Source organism: Antechinus flavipes, chromosome 6 (assembly GCF_016432865.1).
Source record: "Antechinus flavipes isolate AdamAnt ecotype Samford, QLD, Australia chromosome 6, AdamAnt_v2, whole genome shotgun sequence".
Taxonomy (NCBI): domain Eukaryota; kingdom Metazoa; phylum Chordata; class Mammalia; order Dasyuromorphia; family Dasyuridae; genus Antechinus; species Antechinus flavipes.
Genome location: NC_067403.1, coordinates 15313256 through 15336128, shown reverse-complemented (window position 1 = coordinate 15336128; position 22873 = coordinate 15313256). Strand labels below are relative to the sequence as shown.

The following is a 22873-nucleotide window of genomic DNA, read 5'->3' as shown; positions in this document are numbered from 1 at the left end:
ACTCTAACCGCCCCCTCCATCCCTATGGCTATTGGCTATTACTTATTTTATGTTATTTGTCAGTTTTTGTTTTTGGCCAGACTTGTTTTAAACAACTCAGTGTTTCAGTTGTACTTGTGAAATATTTCCCTGTTCCATCCTGTTTGAATAGGTGAGGATTTGTGTCAATAAGATTCTTTTTACCAAACTTGTTTTGCATGGAACGGTGATGATTTTAATAGTATTTAAAGAGAAGGTGATACAACATCCCTATAGAATTTTTCAGTGAGCCACAAGTGCTCTCTCTCTTTACCGTAAAGCTAAAGTCCTGAGCTCAGAAATCCTTTAAATAAAGTCGTTGTGACAAGTAAAAAAAAGAAATAGGTTGCAATGATTGGGAAATTTCAAAAGCCAGATTCTTGGGGAATTAAATATCTTAGGGTACTAACAGTGCTACTGTTTTGCATTACTACCAACCATTTCAAACATGTCTATTTCTGTGTGTTTTTTTAGAGATTTAAGGGGCAATAAATTTGAGTGTGACTGCAAAGCCAAGTGGTTGTATTTGTGGTTAAAGATGACAAATTCTACTGTTTCTGATGTCCTGTGTATTGGTCCACCAGAATATCAGGAAAAGAAGTTAAATGATGTGGCCAGTTTTGATTATGAATGCACCACTACAGGTATTCAGAATGTATCTTTTTAACCACACCATAAATAATTGAAGATTCATATTTAGAACCATTTCATTTTTTATTCTCTGCTAGAATGTCTATGGGGAGTGGAACCGAAGCTTCAAAAAAAGGGGAGATGTTCTATTATTAAAACCATTTTAGGAAAATTTCACAATTCTTGACAAAGTTAACACAGTAGGGTAAGGAAAAAGAATTGGAGGTGAATTTTTCTTCTAAAAGAATATTTTAAAAGCTAGGGGATTAAAATTCCACTAGGTTTAATCATGATCTGCCCTAGGATTCCTATTTCATTAGTCAGCCCTTTAACGCAATAAATCAATCAGGCAGCTCCTTATGAAAGGATATGGTTAGGTAAATTGCAATTAGTATCAAAATAGAAAAGCGGATCAACAATGAGTGTTTGTACATTTGTGGGGGGGGAAATTTTTTGGGTGACAATTTGATTTCCCCTTCCCAAAAGTAATATCCTGAATATAACCTCAAAGTTCCAGTTTATGTTTTTTTGAAGGTTGTCAGATAACAGAATTAAAATATTAACTGCATGGAGTAACACAACATAATATCAGTTATATGTCTTCAAGATGAAAAGATCTGAGTTTTTGCCTCCTTTAAAGCAAGCTTTAAAGATAAAGTGAATCAATAAAGGAATGGTATGAAAGTCACTAACCAAATATATAAAAAGAAGCATTCAGACTGATAGTTGATATCTCCAAAGCTCCAGGGCATGCTAAAGGAGAAGCCGGGAGAAGGAAGAATGCAAATTCAAGGGAAAAAAGTGAAATAGGTAGTGAGAGCCAAAAACATTCAACAGAATGTTGGAACTGGGAGACATCCCTGGAGATCATCTGGAAATTATATGGGAGGAGACTGAGGCTCAGAGAAAGTGAAGGGATTTGTCCAAGTTTATATAGGCAGTGGCAGAGATGGTACTTGAACCCATTTTCTGGATTCATATCGCATCAGAGCTTTTCCCACTGTACCATGTTCCCTGCATTTGTTATTTCATTCAAATGTCCATTTAATGGGAAAAAAAAAAAAAACAACCAGCCACAAAGTGAAAATGATCTTTTTTGAATTTAGCCTTTGTAAGTAGGTGGCCATGCAAGCAATGTCTTGGTCTAATAGAAAACCTGAAATTTCAGGAAGTCACTGAAATTCTGTCACCATCTCATTGTCATTCTCTGTCTTGATGGAGACTTTTTTGTTTGCCTAGATCTTTTGAGATTCAATGTCATTGGGCTTTAATCCTTTGCCAACTATTAGGGAGGCGATTATCTATCAGAAATCTATCGACCACTGATATTTACTCTAGCTTCCCAGTCCCTTCATTCTCATCCCACTGGACCTTTTGCCTGATCTCCTTTCTCCATCTCCCCTTAAGTGCAGAGACATACTCTAAGTAATTAATTTGGCCTCTTTCACCCCATCCCTTCTCCCTCTTTACTCCTCTTTCTCTCAATATATGCTGGAATATGAACACCTTGTCAACTTTAGAACATTAGGATTCTAATGTTCTCTCTCTCTCTCTAATAGCTTGGAAGGGTGATGTCTTCCTGATTCCTTGGGGCATAGGGAGATCTGGGTACTTGAAAAGACTCTATATAGGGGAGATTCCTGCCAGAGAACACCATGAAATTCAAACAGGATCTGAATTCAAATCTGCCTTTGGCCATTTACTAGTCATGTCAACTTTTGCAAGTCACTTAACCTCTGTTAATCTCATTTTCCTCTACTATAAAATGGGGATAATAACACTTCTCTTTTAGTGCTTTTTGGAGAATTTTAGAATTTATGTGAGAAGCAAATGAGATAATATTTACATAGTGCCTGGTACTTAGTAGGAGCTATATAAATGATGGTGATAATCATTGAAATGATGCGGGAAAGAAGAGGTGGCTTGATCCAAAGTGGTCAACACCTGAATTCTGCCCTAAATCTGAAGTATGCAGGTTTACAGAGACCTGATAATGGGCTTTAAATCCTGCACAATCATTGACTTTTCATTAGTGAACATGAATTAGGTAGCACCTGACTGGCTTTGAGACCAGGTTATCATAAAACTTCCCCATAAAGGGAAAAAAATAGTCATTTCCAGCTTTGCTATTTTCCCTCCTGTAACAAGAACCAATCACCTAGTTTTAAGTTTTTTCCCTCGCAGTGAAACTGGCACAGAAAAATTATGACCTGCCCAGACTATAGAAACACTGCATTGTGAAAAACTAGGTCAAGAAATTATGACTTACTGGCTCTCTTCTTTGCTCAGACCCTACTTTGCCCCCTCTGTTGCTCGAATAAAGGTTCCAGGAGAAGCTATCTCGAGGAACAATACTAAGAAAACCAGAGAGTCCAAAGCTAGAGCCCATGTTAAGAATTTGGAAAGGATTCTCTTTGGTAGGATGTCATTTTCTTGCCAAGTGATGCTTTCAGAAACGGAGCATCTAAACACATCATCCCTCCATCTGTGGAAGGGAAGCAGGCTGTTGTTTCTTTTGTAGTATAGGAAAGCTACAGAAGCCATTAACATCACAAGTCACCGCTGGGAAGCTTCAGCCATGCATAGTGAGCTCACAGCTCCTTTTGCCCTACCTCCCACCCCCAGTTTCAAGCTAATTTTAGTTTCTTACAGTATTAGCTGTGTAAGATAAGGTGGCCAGATTTCTTTGCAGGAGTGAATTTTACATCCTGATTTGTTGTCTCCTTCATTTCCGGGGCTAATGAAAATGCAAACAGAAGTGATGCATTAATGTGTACTTTCTCTCCCAATCCGATCTATATCATTTCTAATTTATTTAGTAAATGTGCTCGAAATAGTCACGTGGAAATTCTGTTGATTCCAATGGGAGGTAGATTTAAATTGTAACAGTCCCACTGACATCATGAACTCGATCCAACAAGAACAGAAGCAGCAGCTCTGACTCCAGAGGCCTATTAATACTTTATCACTTATGAGTTGATGTCACGCCAATATATGCAGTCTTTGAGAGCGTTCAGGATGAGTATGCTTCTGCTAACTGCTATTTAATGGTAAATGAGGGATTTTATGTAAATGCCTCCAATCCCCCACACACCTTTTCCTTTCATCCTTCCTTTTTGTCTAAATGTCTCTCATTAAGAATTAGACTCACAGTTCCAGCCATTAACTGATTTCCTTATGCCAGATCTTCAGTATATATAAAATATATGCAAACACTTTTACCAAAAGGATTCACCGACAGGAGGGCGGAATGGGACTAGTAGAGGAGAGAGTTTCTAGAATTTGTTTTTTCAAAATGATCTTCCTCTTTTTGCAGTTATAACTTCTCGTTTCATGACTGTTTAAAGACGAAAACTGCTGCTGAATGACAAAACCTGACAATTTAAAAGAACCACATATTTAATGGAACGTTAATGTGTCTGAGAATTAAGAGTGCAGTTAGGAGACTAATGTGAACCAGGAAGAGTCTTGAGTTATGAGTGAGCAGGGATTTGTTTGATTCTCTTGGCAGATTTGGATTATACTTAGAAAACAGGAAACCCAATAAGGAAAGTTGAAAGTCATAGCTTTTGTAATTAAAAGAACACAGCTGCATTTTTTGTAGCCTTCTACACATCCGTAGAGCAGTGAACATGGAACTGTTTACCAAATCCCCCTCCTTCTCCCAGTTTCATCTGTCATCTTTATATTTATAAGAAAATTGGCAAGGTCCTCTTTTTTCTTCTCCATAAAACCTGTCAGCAAAAGCAGGATGGACCCAGGTTGAGAGAGCTTAATTTTACTCAGTGCTGAACAGGCTTTAGCAAAGCCTAATTATCTGAACTTTAAATTTTTATTAGTGTCTTCTTTTTTGTTGACAGATGAGTTACTCTATCGTCATCCCGATTCCTTTTTGTTTCTTCCCACTTCCTGTGCCTAGACCATCCCAATCAAATCCTGTCTATCATGGATGGAAGCAATATCCTTTCTACTCAAGCTATGGCTTCTCTGCCTTCATCAATTCATTCAGCTGGGGCTTACTGACAGTCACAGCTTTCAGCTGACTAAAATGATGACAGGAGCATCTATTAGATTTTTTTTTTTTCCCTACGAGGTTCCCAACTTTTACTGAGAAATTCTGTGCCAGAAAGAGTCAATATTCCATTAAGTTAACAAGTACTTATTGAGTGAGTGGCTAGGTGGCGCCATAGGGGATAGAGTAGTGGACTTGGAATCAAGAAGATTCATCTTCCCGAGTTCAAATCTGATCTCAGACATTTACTGGCTGTGTGACCCTAGACAAGTCACTTAACTTTGCCTCAGTTTTCTTATCTGTTAAATGAGCTGGAGAAGGAAACAGCAAACCATCTTGCATCTCTGTCAAGAAAACCCAAATGGGCACATAAAAGCCTAAAACCTGGTTTACTGATTTGTTGTATCCTTGGAAGCCTAGCACTAGGAATATGGAGAATACAAAGGAAAAAGGTGTTGTTCATACACTCAAAAGGTCTGATTGGCCAACAGGACTAGGATTTTCAAGTTATCACTTCCGGCAGAGCATGAGTTTAATTGTGACTGAAACAGAGGAGGTGACCTGTGAAGTGATCACCCTTTCTTACACTTATACCCTCACTTCTTATCTATTTCACCTTCCTCTCTTGCTCTTTCCATCCCTTACCTCTGCTTCCTGCCTGAAACTCGTTCTTTGAATAATCCAACTATATTTCTTCAAGTGCTTATTTCCCATTTCCTTCCTTCTTCAATAGTTCTTGTCTTATTTAGTTAATTCCTCCCTTGTTTTCTATATCTCACTTATTTCATCTTTGTCTTGGTCATGTGCAATCCCTCATTCTGTCTTTCTGTCTCTTTCTGTTTCTGTCTATCTCTGTTTCTCTTTTCTTCTCTTCTCTTCTTTCCCCTTCATTCTCTTCCCCTCTCTCTCCCTCCAAATTCCCACTTCTCCTTAGAAAACTCTTCCCTCTAGCTTGCCACTTATGAACTGAAGTGACTTTAATGAGGCAATCCAAACAACAAAAAATTAACAAGCATTTATCGAATACCCTCTGTGTGCAAGAGCAGCATGTAGAATAAAAAATCATAAAGCTGGGTCATGTCTTCAAATTTTTCCCTATCTGCTGAAGGAGATAAGACACAAATGTATAAGTTAGTAATAGCTTGAAACAAAGAGCATATATAACACATGCTTAACAAATTGTATAGATAGTAATTGCCAGCAGTGTAGAAGAGGGGGAATGTTTGTATTGGGGGAGGTCACAGAAAGCTTTGTGGAAGATGTGGCTCTTGTGCTAGATCTTAGAAAATCAATACAATTTTGATTTATGGAAGAATGTGGGAGATGAGCCCGATTCCTGACATAAATCTCTTACCATTATGCCATTAATTGACAGTGCTTAAAAGTTAGCCAACATTGCCTTGGAGACGGCAGGAGCACAGTGCAGTATAATGGACAGAGAACTAGCTTTAAAATCCAAGAAACCCTGGATTCAAGTTCCATCTCTGATACTAATTGGCTGCCTGACATTGGACAGGTCATTAGTGCCTGGGATAATTCTCCAAGCCCTAAGGTTGAAGAGAAACTAACCTGCATCTTTAAAGGGAGTTTCCTCACCTGGGAATTTCTTAAATAAATGAGATCGTAGGTTCTAATCCTTATTCCCTGAGAGCATCTGGGTAAAATTTGTCCACTTACTTTGTCGGCTAATCCTTGGTCACAGGTTATTTATTATTTGATGATTCTTTGGAGATTTTTTTCAGCTTCAGATTTCTCTAGGCCATATAACTACTATCCAGCATCACTTAGAAAATCATCACACTGTTTGGCAGACCAGCCTGTGAGTGCTTTGTTAGGGATCTTTTGTTGAGTGATACAGGGAGGAACACTGAGCTGCCACCAAATGTATTGAAAATAAAGAATTTGTTAATAAGATGCTGATGAGAAATAATCATCTGTGGCTACCCAAATCCCATAATAACACCCCCTCCCCCCCAATTTCTCTTTAGAATTAGGGATTCAGTAAGAAAGCAAATTTGGGCTATTTCTCCACTCCTCATCATAAATTAATCTGCAAGTCACTATCACTGCTCTTGAAGGAACCTAAATTGACAAGAGATACCACTGAGACTCCATAGTCACTACTGTTGCCTGATTCTTACAAGACAAGTCAGGTTTTCCAGCCCAATCTTGGCAGTCTCCCTTTTCAGTATTTTCTGTGCTTTGTTTTCACTAATTAGCCACCGTTTTTCCATCAGAAGTCCAAGATCTGAGAGAACAGGTATGTCAGGCTGCCTTTCTTAGTTTTTGACTTCACAGAAATGCTTCTGTTGAGCAAAAACAATAGACTGCACCTAAGGCTCCAGGACGTACTTCCATTTCCAACTCTGAAGGCCTCGCGTTGCGAAGCTGACACAGTGCTCAAGGTTTACATCAACTTCTCAGCTTGGGTTTTTGACATGCGGCCTCTACGGCATACAGTCTCTTTCCCACAACTTCAAAAGCTGTTCCTGCCAATTTTATTAGAAAGATTTGAAATCCCTTAACTTCCTTCTGAAGCCGCTCACCTGGAGGGAAACTTAATAGTAGCAGTCATATAGACTGCAAATCCCGGGCCAACCATAATCTTTCCCAGAATCCCCCACGGTGAATTATATTTGGATGTTTTAGTGAGTCTAAACATGTTCTCTTTTCCTTGCCTCTCCCTCCCCAGTCTGGAAATATTATTGATAAATGAGGTAGGAGATAAGTAATTTGTGGGTACTTCCGGCAGGTGATTTTTATAGTCATTTAAAAAAACTTTCTGGTTTTAGATTTTGTGGTGCATCAGACTTTGCCCTACCAGTCTGTTTCTGTGGATACATTCAACTCTAAGAATGATGTTTTTGTGGCCATTGCCCAGCCGAGTATGGAAAACTGTATGGTCTTAGAGTGGGATCACATTGAAATGAATTTCCGAAGCTATGACAATATTACAGGTACGTTTATATCCTAATCGGTTTTATCTCCCAGTATTCAGCGTGGTTTAAGGTCAATGAAAGAATTCTGAAATGTACTCTGTCACAAAAGGAAATCTGGGATGCTAGACCTTGTAAAAGCCTCCCGGTGCAAGCACAACACGCATTTTCCCTCTTGCTTCTGTTCTGTGTCTTTCTACCTGCAATGATGAAATTATTTTCTGGTGATTCTCATCAGATGAGGTGGGAGCGGTTGGGGGGGGGATAGAGAAGACCGCAATGGGGATTCTGTCTTGTTTGGACAGCACCTCTCTTCAGAGGAGTCCCCTCTCCTGAATTGAACAAATTTCTGTCTAACCGTCTTTTTGGTTTTCTTCTTTGCGTCGCTTGTGGTGATATCACTGTGCTCAGCTGATTGCAATTAGACCCTTCAAGTTGAATTTGGGTGAATGATTTGGTATGCTAGCTTCTTAAAAGGCCACAATGATTTTGAAACAGCACGAGCATATGCTATATGTAAAGTTAATTATTTAACAGTCATGAGAAATGAGATTTCTTCATACCATCACTCTCCCTAAAGTGAATGGACTTAATTTTTCCCATTCCCCAAGATAGTTTATACTCCCCCCCAATTTTTTGAAGCAACCAAATCCATGTAACTTTGAATTTTGAAGACCATTAAAAGGTTTCTCTCTTGTAAAGGTAAGTTTAGAGACTTCCCATCAATAGAGCATGTTTAAGGGTTGTTTTCTAAGTTGTGTGATGGATTTGCTTTGGTCTGTTCATTCATTCTCCTCTCCTTTTTGTCTAGGGGAAAATTAGCTAGGGTTCTATATCTTTGGTTATATAATGGAATGAAGTCAACTAACCTCCATGGGGATTGGAGTCCATAGCATAAGTTTCTAGCCAACTGAGCTAACTAATAGTAGGCATGAATGATGTAGGGATATGATTTATGTATAACACATTTGAAACCCATGGAGACTAACCTTTCTAATTGGGATATTTAAGTTTAGTTTTTTAGGTGTTAGGTAGACTGTTGGTCCTGGACCCAGCAAGACTTGAATGGGAATTCTGCTTTAGACACTAGCCATGTGACATTGGGCATAAAATGGGATTAATAATAGTCATATATATCATAGGATTATTGTGAAGATCAAAGATGATTATATATGTGTCTATGTCCATGCATATATATAGATAAACATACATATATGAAACTCTTTGCAAATTTTCATAAATGCTAGTTATTATGATATAGAGAGGTGAGACTAAATGGTTTCTGAAGTTCTTTTCAGCAGTAGATCTATGATTCCATTACTGTTATTGTTATATTATAATACTGGGTTCTATTACCTCATTAATTGTATTTAAGATCCCTGTTTATGAAGTAAAATATTTTTTAAAAAACTAATTATCTAATTTTAGATAAGTATACCTTGAGGCTATTTGCTGTAGTAAAGAAGGATAGACTGGGCAAGATTATTCTATTCAAGCAGCTGCTTCTACATGGACTATTTTTAATGTCTTCATTTACATCAGTCATTTCTCAGTATCCTCCCTTCCCCTCCTCTTCTCTCTCTCTCTCTCTCTCTCTCTCTCTCTCTCTCTCTCTCTCTCTCTCTCTCTCTCTCTGTCTTTCTGTCTCTCTCTGTGTCTCTCTCTTTCTCTCTCTCTCACACACACACACAAAACCTGCCTTTGCAATAAAGAAGAGTTGTGCAAAGTTAATAAAATGACTCCATATGATGTTATATCCAGCATTTCATGCCTGTAGCCTCCCTCCCCCTACTTCTCACCAAGAGGAGAGAATACATACATGCATGTGTGTATATACAAACATGTATATATTTTTATGTACATATGTAATACACATTTAATCATTTATTTTCTGGAAAGGTTAGCTGAGCTCAACTGCCTTTTATGAGTTTCATATGCATGATCACAATCATTGTACAGATTGTTCTCTCAAGTCTTCATTTTATTCCTTTATACAATTCTTGTATTTTTCTGAATCTCTTATAATCATTGTTCTTTTGACACAATAATATTCTATTACATTCTCATGCTATAATTGGTTCTGCCATACATTTTCCATTTGACAGATACTTTGTTTAAAAAGATTTTTTTTTTTAAATCACAAAGTTATGTTATTTGGCACTGGCTTTCCTGGGTAATCTTGGTAAATGATTCATCTTTTAAAAATGGTTTCAATCAGAGGAATGTGTGTGTGTGTGTGTGTGTGTGTGTGTGTAATGTGTAAATCTTCATATACACACATATCCACAAAATAAAAAAAAATTCTGGTCCAAGTCCCTTAGTTTCAAGATGCATTTAATGCAGTAAAACTCAGTGTGCCAAAATACTTAGAACAATTGATTTTGGGAAATCTGACCTGTGATTTACAAAGCTCTTTCCTCTCAATGACTATATAAAAATGTAGTATAAATAGTATTAAATTCATTTTAGAGATAAAGAAACTGAGCCCCAGAGTTGGTTACTACAATACAGCTTATGAGGAGCAGACCTGGAATGAAAACTCTCAGCGTCTGATCTATTGGGACTAATTAAGTAACTTGGACATTTCTTTGGGCTTCAGCGATTACAGGCCAGGCTCTTAGTTGTAAGAGAGGAATAAGCTGATCACAACATTCAGGCCCCTGGAGCCAGATTTGCTAGTTCATCTCGGCCGGTATTCCCAATGGGAAATGGATGCCCTGTTTCTCTTAAAATCGAGTAGACTCCTTGTTTTGTTTTTTTCTTATTAGCAGGATGGTGTCCAATGGCTATATTTTATGACCTTTCTTGATTGGTAAGAACATTGCTACTAACATTAATACTATGAAGAGGCAAAGAAATATAGACTATTTTTCCTATGAGGGGAAATTCATAAAAATTACAGAATCGTAGAGTTGAATGTCCATTTACTTCAACCAACATTAAGTATGTTATGCTAGTTCCAAGAGAAAATGTTCCCTGCCCTCATGAAGTTTATCATCTTATGAGGGAATAGGACAAAACCACAGATAATTGTACTTCAAAAGAACACATTCTAAGTTCATTAAAGAAAGGGTGTTATGTGAGGGCCAAGTACTGAAAGGAGAAGAAGGAAGGGGAAGAGAATAAACAATAATATAGCCCCTACTATGTGCCAGGCACTGGACTAAGCACTTTATAAATATCTCATTTTATCTTCGTCACAACCTTGCAAGGTAGATAAGTGGAGGGAAACAGCTTCAGGGAAGACTTCGTATTTGAGGTGGATTTTAAAGGATATAAAAGTAAATAATAATAGTAGCTAACATTTATATAGTATTTTAAGATTTGTAAAACCATTTACAAATATCTCATTTTATGCTCACAATAACTGTAAAAGGTAGCTGCTATTCATAGCTCCATTTTACAAATGAGGAAATCGAGGCAGACAAAGGTTAGGTCATTTGTCCTGAGTTATACAGCTGATAAGTGTATGAGGTTGGGTTGGAACTCAAATTTTCCTGAATCTAGCTCTATTGCTACAATAGAGGGATTCTCTACAAGGGAGGGACTGCATAAGCAAGAGAAGGCTATATTAAGTGTAAGGAGCTGTGTGAGTGAGGATACCATGAAGAAAGAAGTTCAGGGCATGTTCAAGGAACAATAGTTTGGTTAGAACATAAGTTAAAGGAATGAAGTAGCAAAAGATAAAAATGAAAACTCAGAATCGGACTAGATGGTGATTATCTTTGAAGAGCAGGCAGAGAAATTTGAACTTTACCTGGAAGACCATAAGAAACCACTAAAGTTTTTTTTCCTCTAGGAAAGGAGTGATATGCATAGAATTATTTATTAAAAAGATGGTTCTTTCAATAATAGTAAGGTCCTATTAGAAAGAGAGACAGAAAATAGAGTCAGGAAGATTTCTTAGGATTCTGCAGTTGACAATTTTCTTTTTCTGTTTTGACTCTTCCTAGTTTATGTATCAGTATCATATTTGTTTCAGAAAAGAAGTTGGGTAGTTTGGGTAAGGGTGATATGGCTATAGCAGGGGGATGATGATGAGAATATAGAGGGAGTGAATTAGAGAGCTTTTATGAAAGAAGGCTCTCCAGGGATGGATAATTTACTGGACCACCACTCTAGCCAATAAGGTGGTGAGGGAGAGAGAAGACTCAAAGATAACAACAAAGTTTGGGGCTGAACAGTGGTTATGAGAGGCAGAAAATGTGAAGTCATAGGAAGAAAAGGTTTCCAGAGAAATACAATAAACTTGGTTTGGCATAAGTTGAGTTAGAAGTGCTGGTGTGACATCCAAGGAGAGATGTCATATTGGAGCTTAGAGATGACCTAGTCCAACGCCCTCATTTTACACATTTCTCTTAGGGAAGTAGCAGGACCTCCCAGTTCCAATTAGAACCCTTTCTTGCTAGCGTTTCAGGATGGGAGACTCCTAGGAATTTCTCAGGAATGAACTGGCTTTGTAGCAGATGCAGGGCCATCAGGGCTCCTAGAGAATGTCATTTTCCCCCCTCAGGAAGAAGGGCTGCTAATTAGCCTAATCTCACAATATTGAGAGGTCTGCAAGAGACACATCCTGATGCTCCAAAGATGCCATTTCAAATAAGGCTCCTCTGTTTGTTGTCAGGCCATCTGGTCTCTTAGTGCTGAACTCACATTCCTGGAAACAGCAGCTCCCTTCTGGAAACGCAAATTCAGCACACTCCGGGGCAGGTGGATCTAATGAGAGAAGCCGGCTGTCCTACGGACTTAAACTAATACATTTTAAAAGTGCAAAAAGCAAAGAAAAGGAACAGTCAGTAGGGACAAGTGACCAGAAGTTGTCACTGCCTCCTTTGCAGTTTTGTTAAACATGTAGGCATCTGAAGATTTTGCATTCGTTACATTGCTCGTTACCGGCCTTCTTCGCCACCTCTGGTAAAGCAAAATCTGTACACTTTGTACCATTGTAGCTGTTCCCTACTGGAGGAAGAAGAAATCAGTTCCTCGCCATTTTGCCTAGTGAGTCCTTAGTTTTTTCCTGCTATTATGTGTTCCATAGGAATCTGGGAGGGGACCGTAAGATGGTTAATTCTTATTTTCACTTATTTTTAGGGATTATACTTCATAATTAATTTCTTTATGTGATGTTCTCTTGGATTTTCAAAAGAATATAACCTACTCTGGAAGTCCCATAGCTCAGACTTGAGAAGGATTTGGAATGTCCAAGAGGACCCTGTCCAGGGTCCTGCCTTGCCTTCCCAAGTGCAAGGGGGAAAAGTCTGAACTTTCCTTTAATATCTGCATCTCTTGGGATATTTTATAAATATCACTGAGCTCAAGTATCATCTGGGTCATAGGGGCAACATGATGGATGGTAAAGAGTGTGACCTTCTCTACCTGTAAAGAAACTGTGATCTATAAAACACAAAACGACAGTAGTGATGACAATGAGAAATGAATAAAGAAAAAGAGTAACTAATAAGTTGCTGAAAACAAAGGAGATAAAAGTAAGCCAGTCTCTCTTCTCTGAGCTGTGCTGGTTTTGATGAGGACCTCAATGACTATGGGCTGATTCTTGGCTGTGTGGGAGAGTCCCCACTCTCACCCCCAACTTAATGTGCTGACAGCAGGAGCTTCAGCTGAGCTTCCGTGACTCTGACAGAGAGCTCAGGGTCCTTTTGCATAGAACTCAAATGAAGCAGGGCAAATTTGCATCTTTCCCAGACCTTACTTCCTTCTAATGTCCATGTTATTCCTAGACATTATTCACCTATGGTGCTTTCTCTGCCCTCATTACTCTGTCTGCCAGTGTGGTGTTCCCATTTTCTGCGTATCAAGTTGGTGACAATTTTGTTCGTGTTTTTGAAATGAGTTATTTTGAAGAGACGTTCAAGTTCGTCTTCCTTATTGTCTCCTCAACCTTCCCCACCCCTCAATCAGCCTCTGCAGAATAATACCAGAACTTTCCACTGGCAGGAGAGATTTTAAGAAAGGCAGAGAGGAAATATACTAATGAGGATTATAGGATTTAGTTAACTGAATTCTCAGTCCAAATCTCTTCACCCAAAGCAAAGCTAAGTGGATAAATGGGGTAACTATTCTGATTTTTTTTTTAATTCAGTTTACCTTCCCTACATCTGTACACATTTTTACCTTTTCTGATTTCTGATGCTAGTGGTTCTATTTCTTTCCTTCTTTCATTAAACATTTTAAAACAGGTGTGTGTGTGTGTGTGTGTGTGTGTGTGTGTGTGTATTGTAGACTCTTTTGGCGAACTGTTCAAGTTTATGGACCCCTCCTTAGAATAATGTTTTTTAGCACATGAAATAAAATGCACAGTAAAAGGAAACCAATTGTATTGAAATACATTTATCAAAAAGTATAAAAATATTTAAAAACCAAATACATGGATGAGAAGTCCTTCCTTAAAATGAAAGTATCTGGGATTGCTGATGACATCACAAAGCTAGTGTTTTCCTGAGAGAAGCTGGGGAAAGCAGCTCTCCATTTGGTTAAGTGCTGGCTCAGGATGTCCCTCTGATCAGCTGAGTCCGGCACTTCTCCCTGCTGCTTCTGCACTATGGGGACCTAGGTCAAGCAGGCTGTTGAATTAAGATGAAGCAAAGTGAAGTGAAAGAAATGACTTCTGAGGAGTGCTCCTAGGAAGTCACAGCAGCAGATCTAGCTTCCAGGGGAAAGCCAAAAGGAGAAGTCAAGGAAGAATCCCTGTAATTTCCAAGAACAAAGCTCACTTCTGTCCAAATTACTTAGGGAACTGAGGAAAACATACTCATTGAATTTTCTAGATCAAAAGTCAGCAACTTTTCAGAAGACAGCTGCTATTTTGCTTACTAAACACAGGTCTGGAAGGGGAAGGTACCGATGGGATGGAGGTAGGGGTGGTTGTGGTGGCCCAGAGTAGATGGCAGCCACCAAGTCTTTATTGGAAAATCATCTCATATGTCATCCTGAGGTGCTGTAGGTTGTCAATGTTTGATAAGTAATTCAAATAATTTCTTCACTCACTCGCTCATTCATTCCCAATTACTAGAAAAAGGGCTGGATCTCTTTCCAGATAATTGAGATTTAGTTTTGAATCCCACCTCTAACATTTCCAAACTTTGCCTGACTACATAAAAAAGGGACTAACTTTTCTTAATACCTTCATCATCCTCATCTGTAGAGTGGGTGAAGAATTCCATAATAATTACCTCACAGATTTAGGGGAGGCACAAATGAGAGAGCATATCTAAAGTCCTTTGGAAGTTATAAACTTTCAATGTATCATAGATATGTCATCTCTTGCCATCCATCCATCCATTCAGCAATCATGACAATGGTCAAGACCAAAGGAGTTTAAAAAAAAGGCATTAAGAGCAGATTTCGGGGGAGGCAGAGGGACAGGAAGATGGATTTTTCTCTCTATTTATTAAGATAAGTAAGATAATTTTCTACTTTGATTTTCTTTGACTGGTGAGGCTTGTACTCAGGTCTCAATTATCTCTAAAGTCATTGGGTCTTTTTTTCCCTTTCTGGTTCTTTCCAACCAAAAGCAAATCCTATGTGTTTCCTCCTATCCAGTACCAAACATAGCTGAGGCTTTTCACTGCCACAATCTTTTATGAGAGAAGACAAAGGAACAACCTGAAAACCTTTTGTGTCATTTTAATTGATGTTTTACTAATGAGCTCTTTTTCCCCGAGAAAAATAATTTCTACGGCCATCTTCAGCGACGCAGTTGGACGGCAGCTACACTAACACCCTTCCTTCCCTTTTGTCTCGGAGAACAGGTCAATCCATAGTGGGATGTAAGGCAATCCTCATCGAAGACCAGGTCTTTGTGGTGGTGGCTCAGCTTTTTGGGGGCTCCCACATATACAAGTACGATGAGAGCTGGACCAAGTTTGTCAAATTCCAGGACATTGAAGTCTCCCGGATTTCCAAGCCCAACGACATAGAGCTGTTTCAGATCGACGACGAGAGGTTCTTCGTCATCGCAGATAGCTCTAAAGCCGGTTTGTCGACCGTTTATAAATGGAATAGCAAAGGATTCTACTCTTACCAATCTCTGCACGAATGGTTCAGGGACACAGATGCTGAGTTTGTTGACATAGATGGAAAATCCCACTTAATCCTCTCCAGTCGCTCTCAGGTCCCCATCATATTGCAGTGGAATAAAAGTTCTAAGAAGTTTGTCCCACACGGAGACATTCCCAATATGGAGGATGTACTGGCCGTGAAGAGTTTCAGGATGCAGAACAACCTGTACATCTCCCTTACACGGTTCATTGGGGACTCCAGGGTCATGAAGTGGAACAGTAAGCAGTTTGTGGAGATCCAGGCTCTGCCGTCCCGGGGGGCCATGACCCTGCAGCCCTTTTCCTTTAAGGATAACCATTACCTAGCCCTGGGAAGTGACTATACCTTCTCCCAGATTTACCAGTGGGATAAGGAGAAGCAGATCTTCAGAAAGTTTAAGGAGATCTACGTGCAGGCGCCTCGTTCGTTCACAGCCGTATCCACAGACAGACGAGATTTTTTTTTCGCCTCCAGCTTCAAAGGAAAGACGCAAATATTTGAACATATCATTGTGGATCTGAGCCTGTGAAGGCATAAGGAGTGAGCTTCACATACACTAAAATTGGCTCTTAAGAGAGTAGGAGAAGAACGGTATCACAGCTCTCACTGGGAAAGTCATTAGGTGTTTTCAGAACTTCTAGAATTCACATTTTAATCAGGGATTGCATTTACTTGGCTAACTGCATGACATGCCCATTCTCATTTTAAAAGACATTTGAAAGCCTGTAATTATTGAGAAAAGCTTGCAGCCTATCAGCATTAACTCTTCCCATCGAGAAAGGAAAGGCGATTTTTTTTTTAAATAAAGGAGGAGAAAATTGAATCACGTGGGACAGCTCTGATAACTAACTGAAAAATTTGGGAACTGTTCATTCCACCTTAGTGACTGTTTCAGTAAGAACGCTTACAGCAAAAGTCAGCTAAAAACATTTGCTGATGATTAGTATAAAATTTTATAATGTCAACACTCAGCAAAGCTATTTTGAGCCAACTCGGTTTCCTGAAATTGATGTCCAGTCTTCCTTTGTCCTTCTTTGAATAAAATGCAGGATAGTGTTCTAATTCATACCGACGTGACATACTAGGGATGGTAACTCTCCGGGATTTGAAATCGTTTTGTTTACTACTCAAGAACCAAAAAGCTAAACGGTGATGTGTTAGAGACTTGGCAAGAGCGTTAAGGGTCTTTTGCATTTCATTTGAGCTTCAGAATTGGCTCGGACGGAGACCAGAAGGGTTTGTGCGAGCGAAAACTGTCCAAGTCCTACTATCTGTTTGCCCTGCTTGGGTTTGTTGGGGAACCCAGCCGATAGGCCAAAGAGCGAACGGTGCCATAGGCTTGGCCCTTGAATCCTGGGGGGCGGGCTCCTCCATCCATGCTGTTGATCATTTTTTTTTTTCTAGAAGAGATTAGTCCGTAGAAAATCATGTTAAGTCATAGGGATCTTTGGTGAAGGGCGGCTTGCTTGGAGAGCCACGGGCAGTCATTTGATTTTTGCATGCTCTCTCTACCCCTCCCCACGATATACCTATAATATGGATGCAAACCCACATATATCTCCCACTCCTCTGTAGTTCTGCTTGGAGCTTGGGGATGCTGTTGCTAGCAACTCGGTGAACTGCTGACTCACCTTCTCTGCTTCTCTCCACCCCACTGGCCCCTGACATAAGGTGCTGCAGGTGCTAGACTGTGAACGTCCCAGATCTCCTCGGTGAGCAGTGTTCTTTCCTGGCTTAGCAACGGCAACGCTTAATGACCACGATCACCACCGGCTTCTGGGCTGGAGAGTGCCCGGAGGCGGTACCATCTCCAGCGCAGGGGGGAGGAAGGGAGCCCAGGGCCCTTAGGCTTATCACAAGGGACTGTACATTGAGCCAGATGAGCTGAGTCACAGAGACCAGTTCCATGATTCACAGGACCAAGTTGTCCCCGAGCAAAATAAGCCTTTTTTTTGGACTCCTGATGAAGTTTTTCTGTTCTGTCCTCTGGCCCCCATCTCGTGGAGGATTCTCATTGGACACCCTGCATTCGTGACTCTAGTTTTCTTTGAAATACACCAGGCAAGATTTTTTAAGACTACCTAGATAAAGGGAAACCAACCACCTCTGTTCCAGCAGTGAAGTTAGCACAATATTATCGCACCGGGTTTTGTTTTTTAAGTCCATTTGCCAAGTCATGGGCGGATAGCGACTCAGCTACAAATATGAGTGTTTACTGCCTATAAACAGAGCGATCTGGAGGCAGCAACCCTTAGGAGGGTTATGCCATGATGTTCTAGCAGCACCCTTGGGTGCACTAGGAGACTGCAGGCAAAGAGTTTCCAGCCCAGAAGATGAGTGGATCTAATGAACCAGCCCACATATAACCAGAAGTGTTACCACTCTGACATTTATTTCCAGTCGAGCACTAAATTAATGCATGGGAAGAAGTCCGCTTTCGTTTTTTTCCCCTAAGCACATTTTCGATTTCTTTTTTTCCTGCTTGAGTTTTATTTTCTGGGCTTTATCAGAAGTGCTGACGCAAGCTTCAGAGTCTCCACGTGCCCCCTGACCCTGGGAGGTAGGAGCGCCTGGGCTACCTTCCAGCTCTCTCACGACCTGCCGAGACGGCTAGTGGACACTTCCTAATTTTGGGCACCACTCAATGCACTCACGTAGCAAACTGGGCAAGTAGCACAGGCAAAGCTAAAAAAAAAAAAAAAAAAAAAGGCTTCATGCTCCAGCCCGATTCCCTCCAGGATTATGTATTTTGGCCGCAAGTGATGGACACACACCTGAAGAGGCGGGACCTTACAGTAGTATTTCCAGTCACTGATTTTCCAGGTCCTTTTCTGACAGCAGAGAAATAGGGGTCTACATTTTATACACAATCTGGATCACCAGGAAGCACAGAAATACTGATTTTTTTTGAGAACAGATGGATGTTAGTGAGCATCCTAACATTTAGGATGTTAGTGTAAGTTATCTAGGTTTAACAGTAGATAGAATGCTGGATTTGGAATCAGGAAGAGGGAGATGAGTTCAAAATCCTGCCTAAGATACTTCCTAGCTGTGTGACCCTGTGCAAGTCACTTAACTCAGCCTCAATTTTCTTATCTGTAAAATGGAGAGAATAAGAGCACCTAGCTCACAGGATTAAATGAGCCGAGGTGTAAAGTGCTCTGCAGACCCCAAAGTGTTCTATAAATGCCGGTTATTATCATTATCATTCTTTTAAAAATGTGATAGAAGATACAAAAAGCAAACTCCTTTTTAGCCCGATTCATTTGTTTGGGTCTTGGGGGACTGTGGAGAGGGTTGTTTCTGGTTTTTGTTGTTGTTTTTTTAAAGAAATCAGGATACTATGGACCCTGATTTATTGATCCCCTTGAGGAAATAATTTGTTTAGTCTCTATCTTTAAAGATAGAACAGAGGAATATTGGAGCTCATACGTGTTGGAGGTCAGCATCGCTAGTGGCCAGAACCTCTGACCTCTCTTTGCTCCCATCAGTCCCTCAATTTTCTCTTGGTCCTGGCTTCTTATTCTGAGACTCTGGTGCATCTGGGGAGGAGGGATTAGACCACCTCCCTTAAAGCCCAGATGGTCTTGAAAACCTCAAGGGTGGAAAGAGATGTCAGATTAAAAACCATTCACTTGAGTTCTTCAGCATCATTGTTCTCTGGGGCTACAGATAATAAGGCCTTTTCCAACAGCACCTCCTTTTTCAGAGCTCTTTTACTTAATTTGTCTCATTTGATATTCATCATGGGTTGGTTTTTTTCAGTTTAGATGGAGGCAGGTATTGCTGTCTCTGTTTTACAGGTGAAGAAACATAAAGAACGAGGATGACTTAGAATCATTAATTCATAGAATCATCAATTTAGACCTAGAAGGTTCAACCACTTTCCAGATGAGGAAACTGAAGCAAAAGGTCATATAATTTGTGACTGAGGTGGGATTCGAATCCAGGTCTTTTGACTCCTAAGTCCAGAGACATTTGTGATCTTGGGCAAATAAATCCCTTTCCCATTTGAGACCTCCATTCTTGTCATTTACCAAATGAAGGGATTGAACTTGATGATCTTCCCATATCTTCTATACCTTGGAGATCACCTCGTCCATCCCTTTATTTTTAATGAAGGTCCAGTTTCCTGAGGCACAGGGTCATACAGCTTCTAAGTGACTGAGGTGGGATTCGAATCTAGGTCTTCCAGAGACATAAGGGTACCCTTTATGATCTTACCAAGTTGAGACCTCAATTCTTGTCATTTATCTAATGAGAGGATTGAACTCGCTGATCTTCCCATCCCTCCTCCGCCTTTGGAGATCACTTCTTCCATCCTTTCATTTTAAAATGAGTGTCCAGAAAGGAGAGGGATCTGGCTCCCGCCACAAAGCCAATTAGTGACAGAGAGACCTGGACCCTGGATTCTGGCCAGGGCTGACTTGCTCCTGTGAGCCCTTTTTGTGTCTTTGTTTTGGAACCTTGGCAACCTCAACAAAGCCCCCACATGCAGGGAGGGAAATGTTGCCGGGCAGGGACAAAGTCTTGGAGAAGTTCCTTCTACCTTCTAAAGAGCCTCCTTCCTGCCCCGCCTGAGCCTTTCTTCTTGCAAGAAAGCCCCGAGTGCCAAGGCTGCTGGGGCACTGGATGCGAGGCAGATGGGAAGGGCTTCATGGAAAAAAACTCGGGAGCACTGAGGATGATGGATAATGGCTCCCAGGCTGTCGTCACTCTTGGGGAATAGGGCAGTGGAAAAGACACTGTGGTGTTCTCCTGCAGAGTGAGAGACTGTTTATTTTTAGGAAAGAAATCAGCGTGGGATGGCAGAGATTTGGCTGCCAGGAGCAGTCACGATGGAAATTTCTTCCACTGTGGGTATCACGAAAGAGAAATGAAGGTCTGTAGGAGGGGAGTTTATTTACATCTCCTCTAAAGAAAATCACATTAGTGAGGGAAATTGACTTCTGTTGTGAGATCAGCACCCCACTCACTCACACTCACACACACACACAATCACACACTGGCAGCTTCTAGAGATGATTCCTCCATTAGACAATGGCTGACTGGAGATTTCAGGGGAGCAGCACAAAGAAAAATGGCGGCGCTAATGGAAGGAACCTGCTGGTGCAGAGTGTGGGAGGACATTAAGGAGAATGGGGACCAGGAGGAGCTCTGGGAAGTTGGAGAAGGTGGGAGGCAGAAGGTGGGAAAGAGGGGGAATCAAAAGTTTTCCTTTGCCGGAGACCGTCAGGAGAGAGCTGGGCCAGAAGGCAGCATCCCAAGGCAGAAAGCAGCCCAAGTAAGACCAAGAAGAGCCGGTGGGCACGGGCGGTCCCCATCGTGAAGTTCCTAATCCAGCTGAAAGCCTATTTAGCTTTTCCTTCTGTTGGTGAGATAAAGCCTTCTCTGTTTCTGTGGCTTATTAGAGCATAATCCGATTTTTCTAGTAATAAACTCTGCATCCCCTCCCAGTGTCTTTGACTATCAGGAATGTATCGGGACTGTGATAAAATAGGCCGGCGGGCCGCTGGGTACACTTTGTATGTGTTTTAAATGCATAACTTAGGTACAATAACAGTAGTTTATATATGGAAGTACATTTTATAGTATGCAGGCTACAATGAATGCATTTTAAGGTTGTATAAATTTAGCTCTTTTTGGTAAATAGATTCAACGAATTATTTGCCTCTTAAATCCATGTACCCTTAAAAATATGAATAAAAAGTAGCACATGATTAATCTGGTCTTGCTTCCTGGTTTAATTGAATATAAAATGGAAGACGCACTCCGAGATGATGTGACAAAGAAGGCAAGCCGTTCCACTGAAGTCCACCTCCTTTCCGCAGGGCCCGACTGGTTTAGAGTGGGGAGAGCTATTAGCCGTCATTGAGTGTAACCTCCTAATTCTACAAATGAGGAAACTGAGGCTTAGAGAGAGGAAATAATTTGTCCAAAGTTAAACAGCCAATGACCCAACTTGGAAGCTAAGTCTTTCTTTTATTAGGAATCGTGGAGTCATATTAAAAAAAAAAACAGCATGGAATATAGTGCAAGTGCCCACCTCAACTTGAAATGAGCCATTAAACGATATGTTAGAAAACTACATATAATGAGTATCTATGTTCTGTTGTGCGTATTATTCTGTGTTTTATTTAGTTTGTTAAATCTTTTCCAATTACATTTTAATCTGGTTCCTTTCCTCTCCTCTCAGCACTCTCTAGTGTCTGAGGGTAAATGTTTGATACCAGCAGTATAGTGGATATGACTTTGTCGTTGGACTTTTATCTCTGATATATTTCTATCTATTATATATTTTATATCTATTGTAGATATTTATACATCTATTATATATAATTATCTGTGTGACCAATGGCAAATGATCCAAACAATTTAAGCCTCAATTTTCTCCTCTGTTAAATGGAGATTATAAGGATCCTGGTAGTTCCTATTTCACAGGATTATTATGATGTTCAATAATACCCGTGGCGTGCTGTCACATATGAAGTATATAAACATCAGTATCCTTCCAGTACCTAGAAACAGATGCTTCCCATTGGTCAGCTCATTCAAGACTTTTCAAGTTAAATCAGTGTCTGAGCTCAGTTTGTAAAAAGTGTCTTTCAGACTTCTCATTTCTCCTGGCAAGTGGACCCCGGACTTGGCAGACAGGCCCAGGCACCGGGTCGCTTTTGCCTGCGGTCGTATCTATACTGTAGCCATAATCTGGATGTTCAAGACTTTAATTAAGAAGTGTCTCAGGCTCTCGCACCCAGATTTTTGGCTTATTTTGTTGGTCAGCAGAAGGAAAGTCTGGGAAATAAAGGGCAATTATTTAGCCATCGTTTATTTAACAAATTCACACTTAAGATTTACTATGGGCTTTCCTCCCCATCACCCTGGGAAATGGGTGGTGCAAATGAGAATCACCATTTGACAGATGAGGAAACAGATTTAAAGATTGTTAACTTTTCCAGAGTTCCTTCTCTATACTAAATAGTTGCTATCAGGTTTAAGTTAGCTATTTTCTTCCTCAAATAAATTAAAAAACCCATTTATGAAGCACTTACATTATACCACCAATAGACTCATGGTGTGGTCGATTCAGAGCTGACCTCCAAGGAATGAATGCCTGCATTCCCAGCCTATCCCTGACCCCTAGAGCTTGTGGCCCTCTTGGACAAAGCCCATAGCCTCGAATCCAATAGAAATGGATCCCTGCAGATAGATGCTGACT

At 40.2% G+C, this 22873-nt stretch overlaps 1 protein-coding gene across 1 annotated transcript in view; it reads left to right on the top strand.

Moving 5' to 3' along the window:
* The window catches only part of LGI2 (leucine rich repeat LGI family member 2), a 40358-nt gene extending 18984 nt beyond the window's left edge, over positions 1-21374 (top strand). The window contains exons 6-8 of the mRNA XM_051964852.1: positions 493-662; positions 7453-7617; positions 15366-21374. Of these exons, the coding sequence (XP_051820812.1) occupies positions 493-662; positions 7453-7617; positions 15366-16183 (1153 nt within the window). The 3' untranslated portion in view covers positions 16184-21374. The remainder of the gene's footprint in view (positions 1-492; positions 663-7452; positions 7618-15365) is intronic.
* Positions 21375-22873: the final 1499 nt, after the last annotated feature.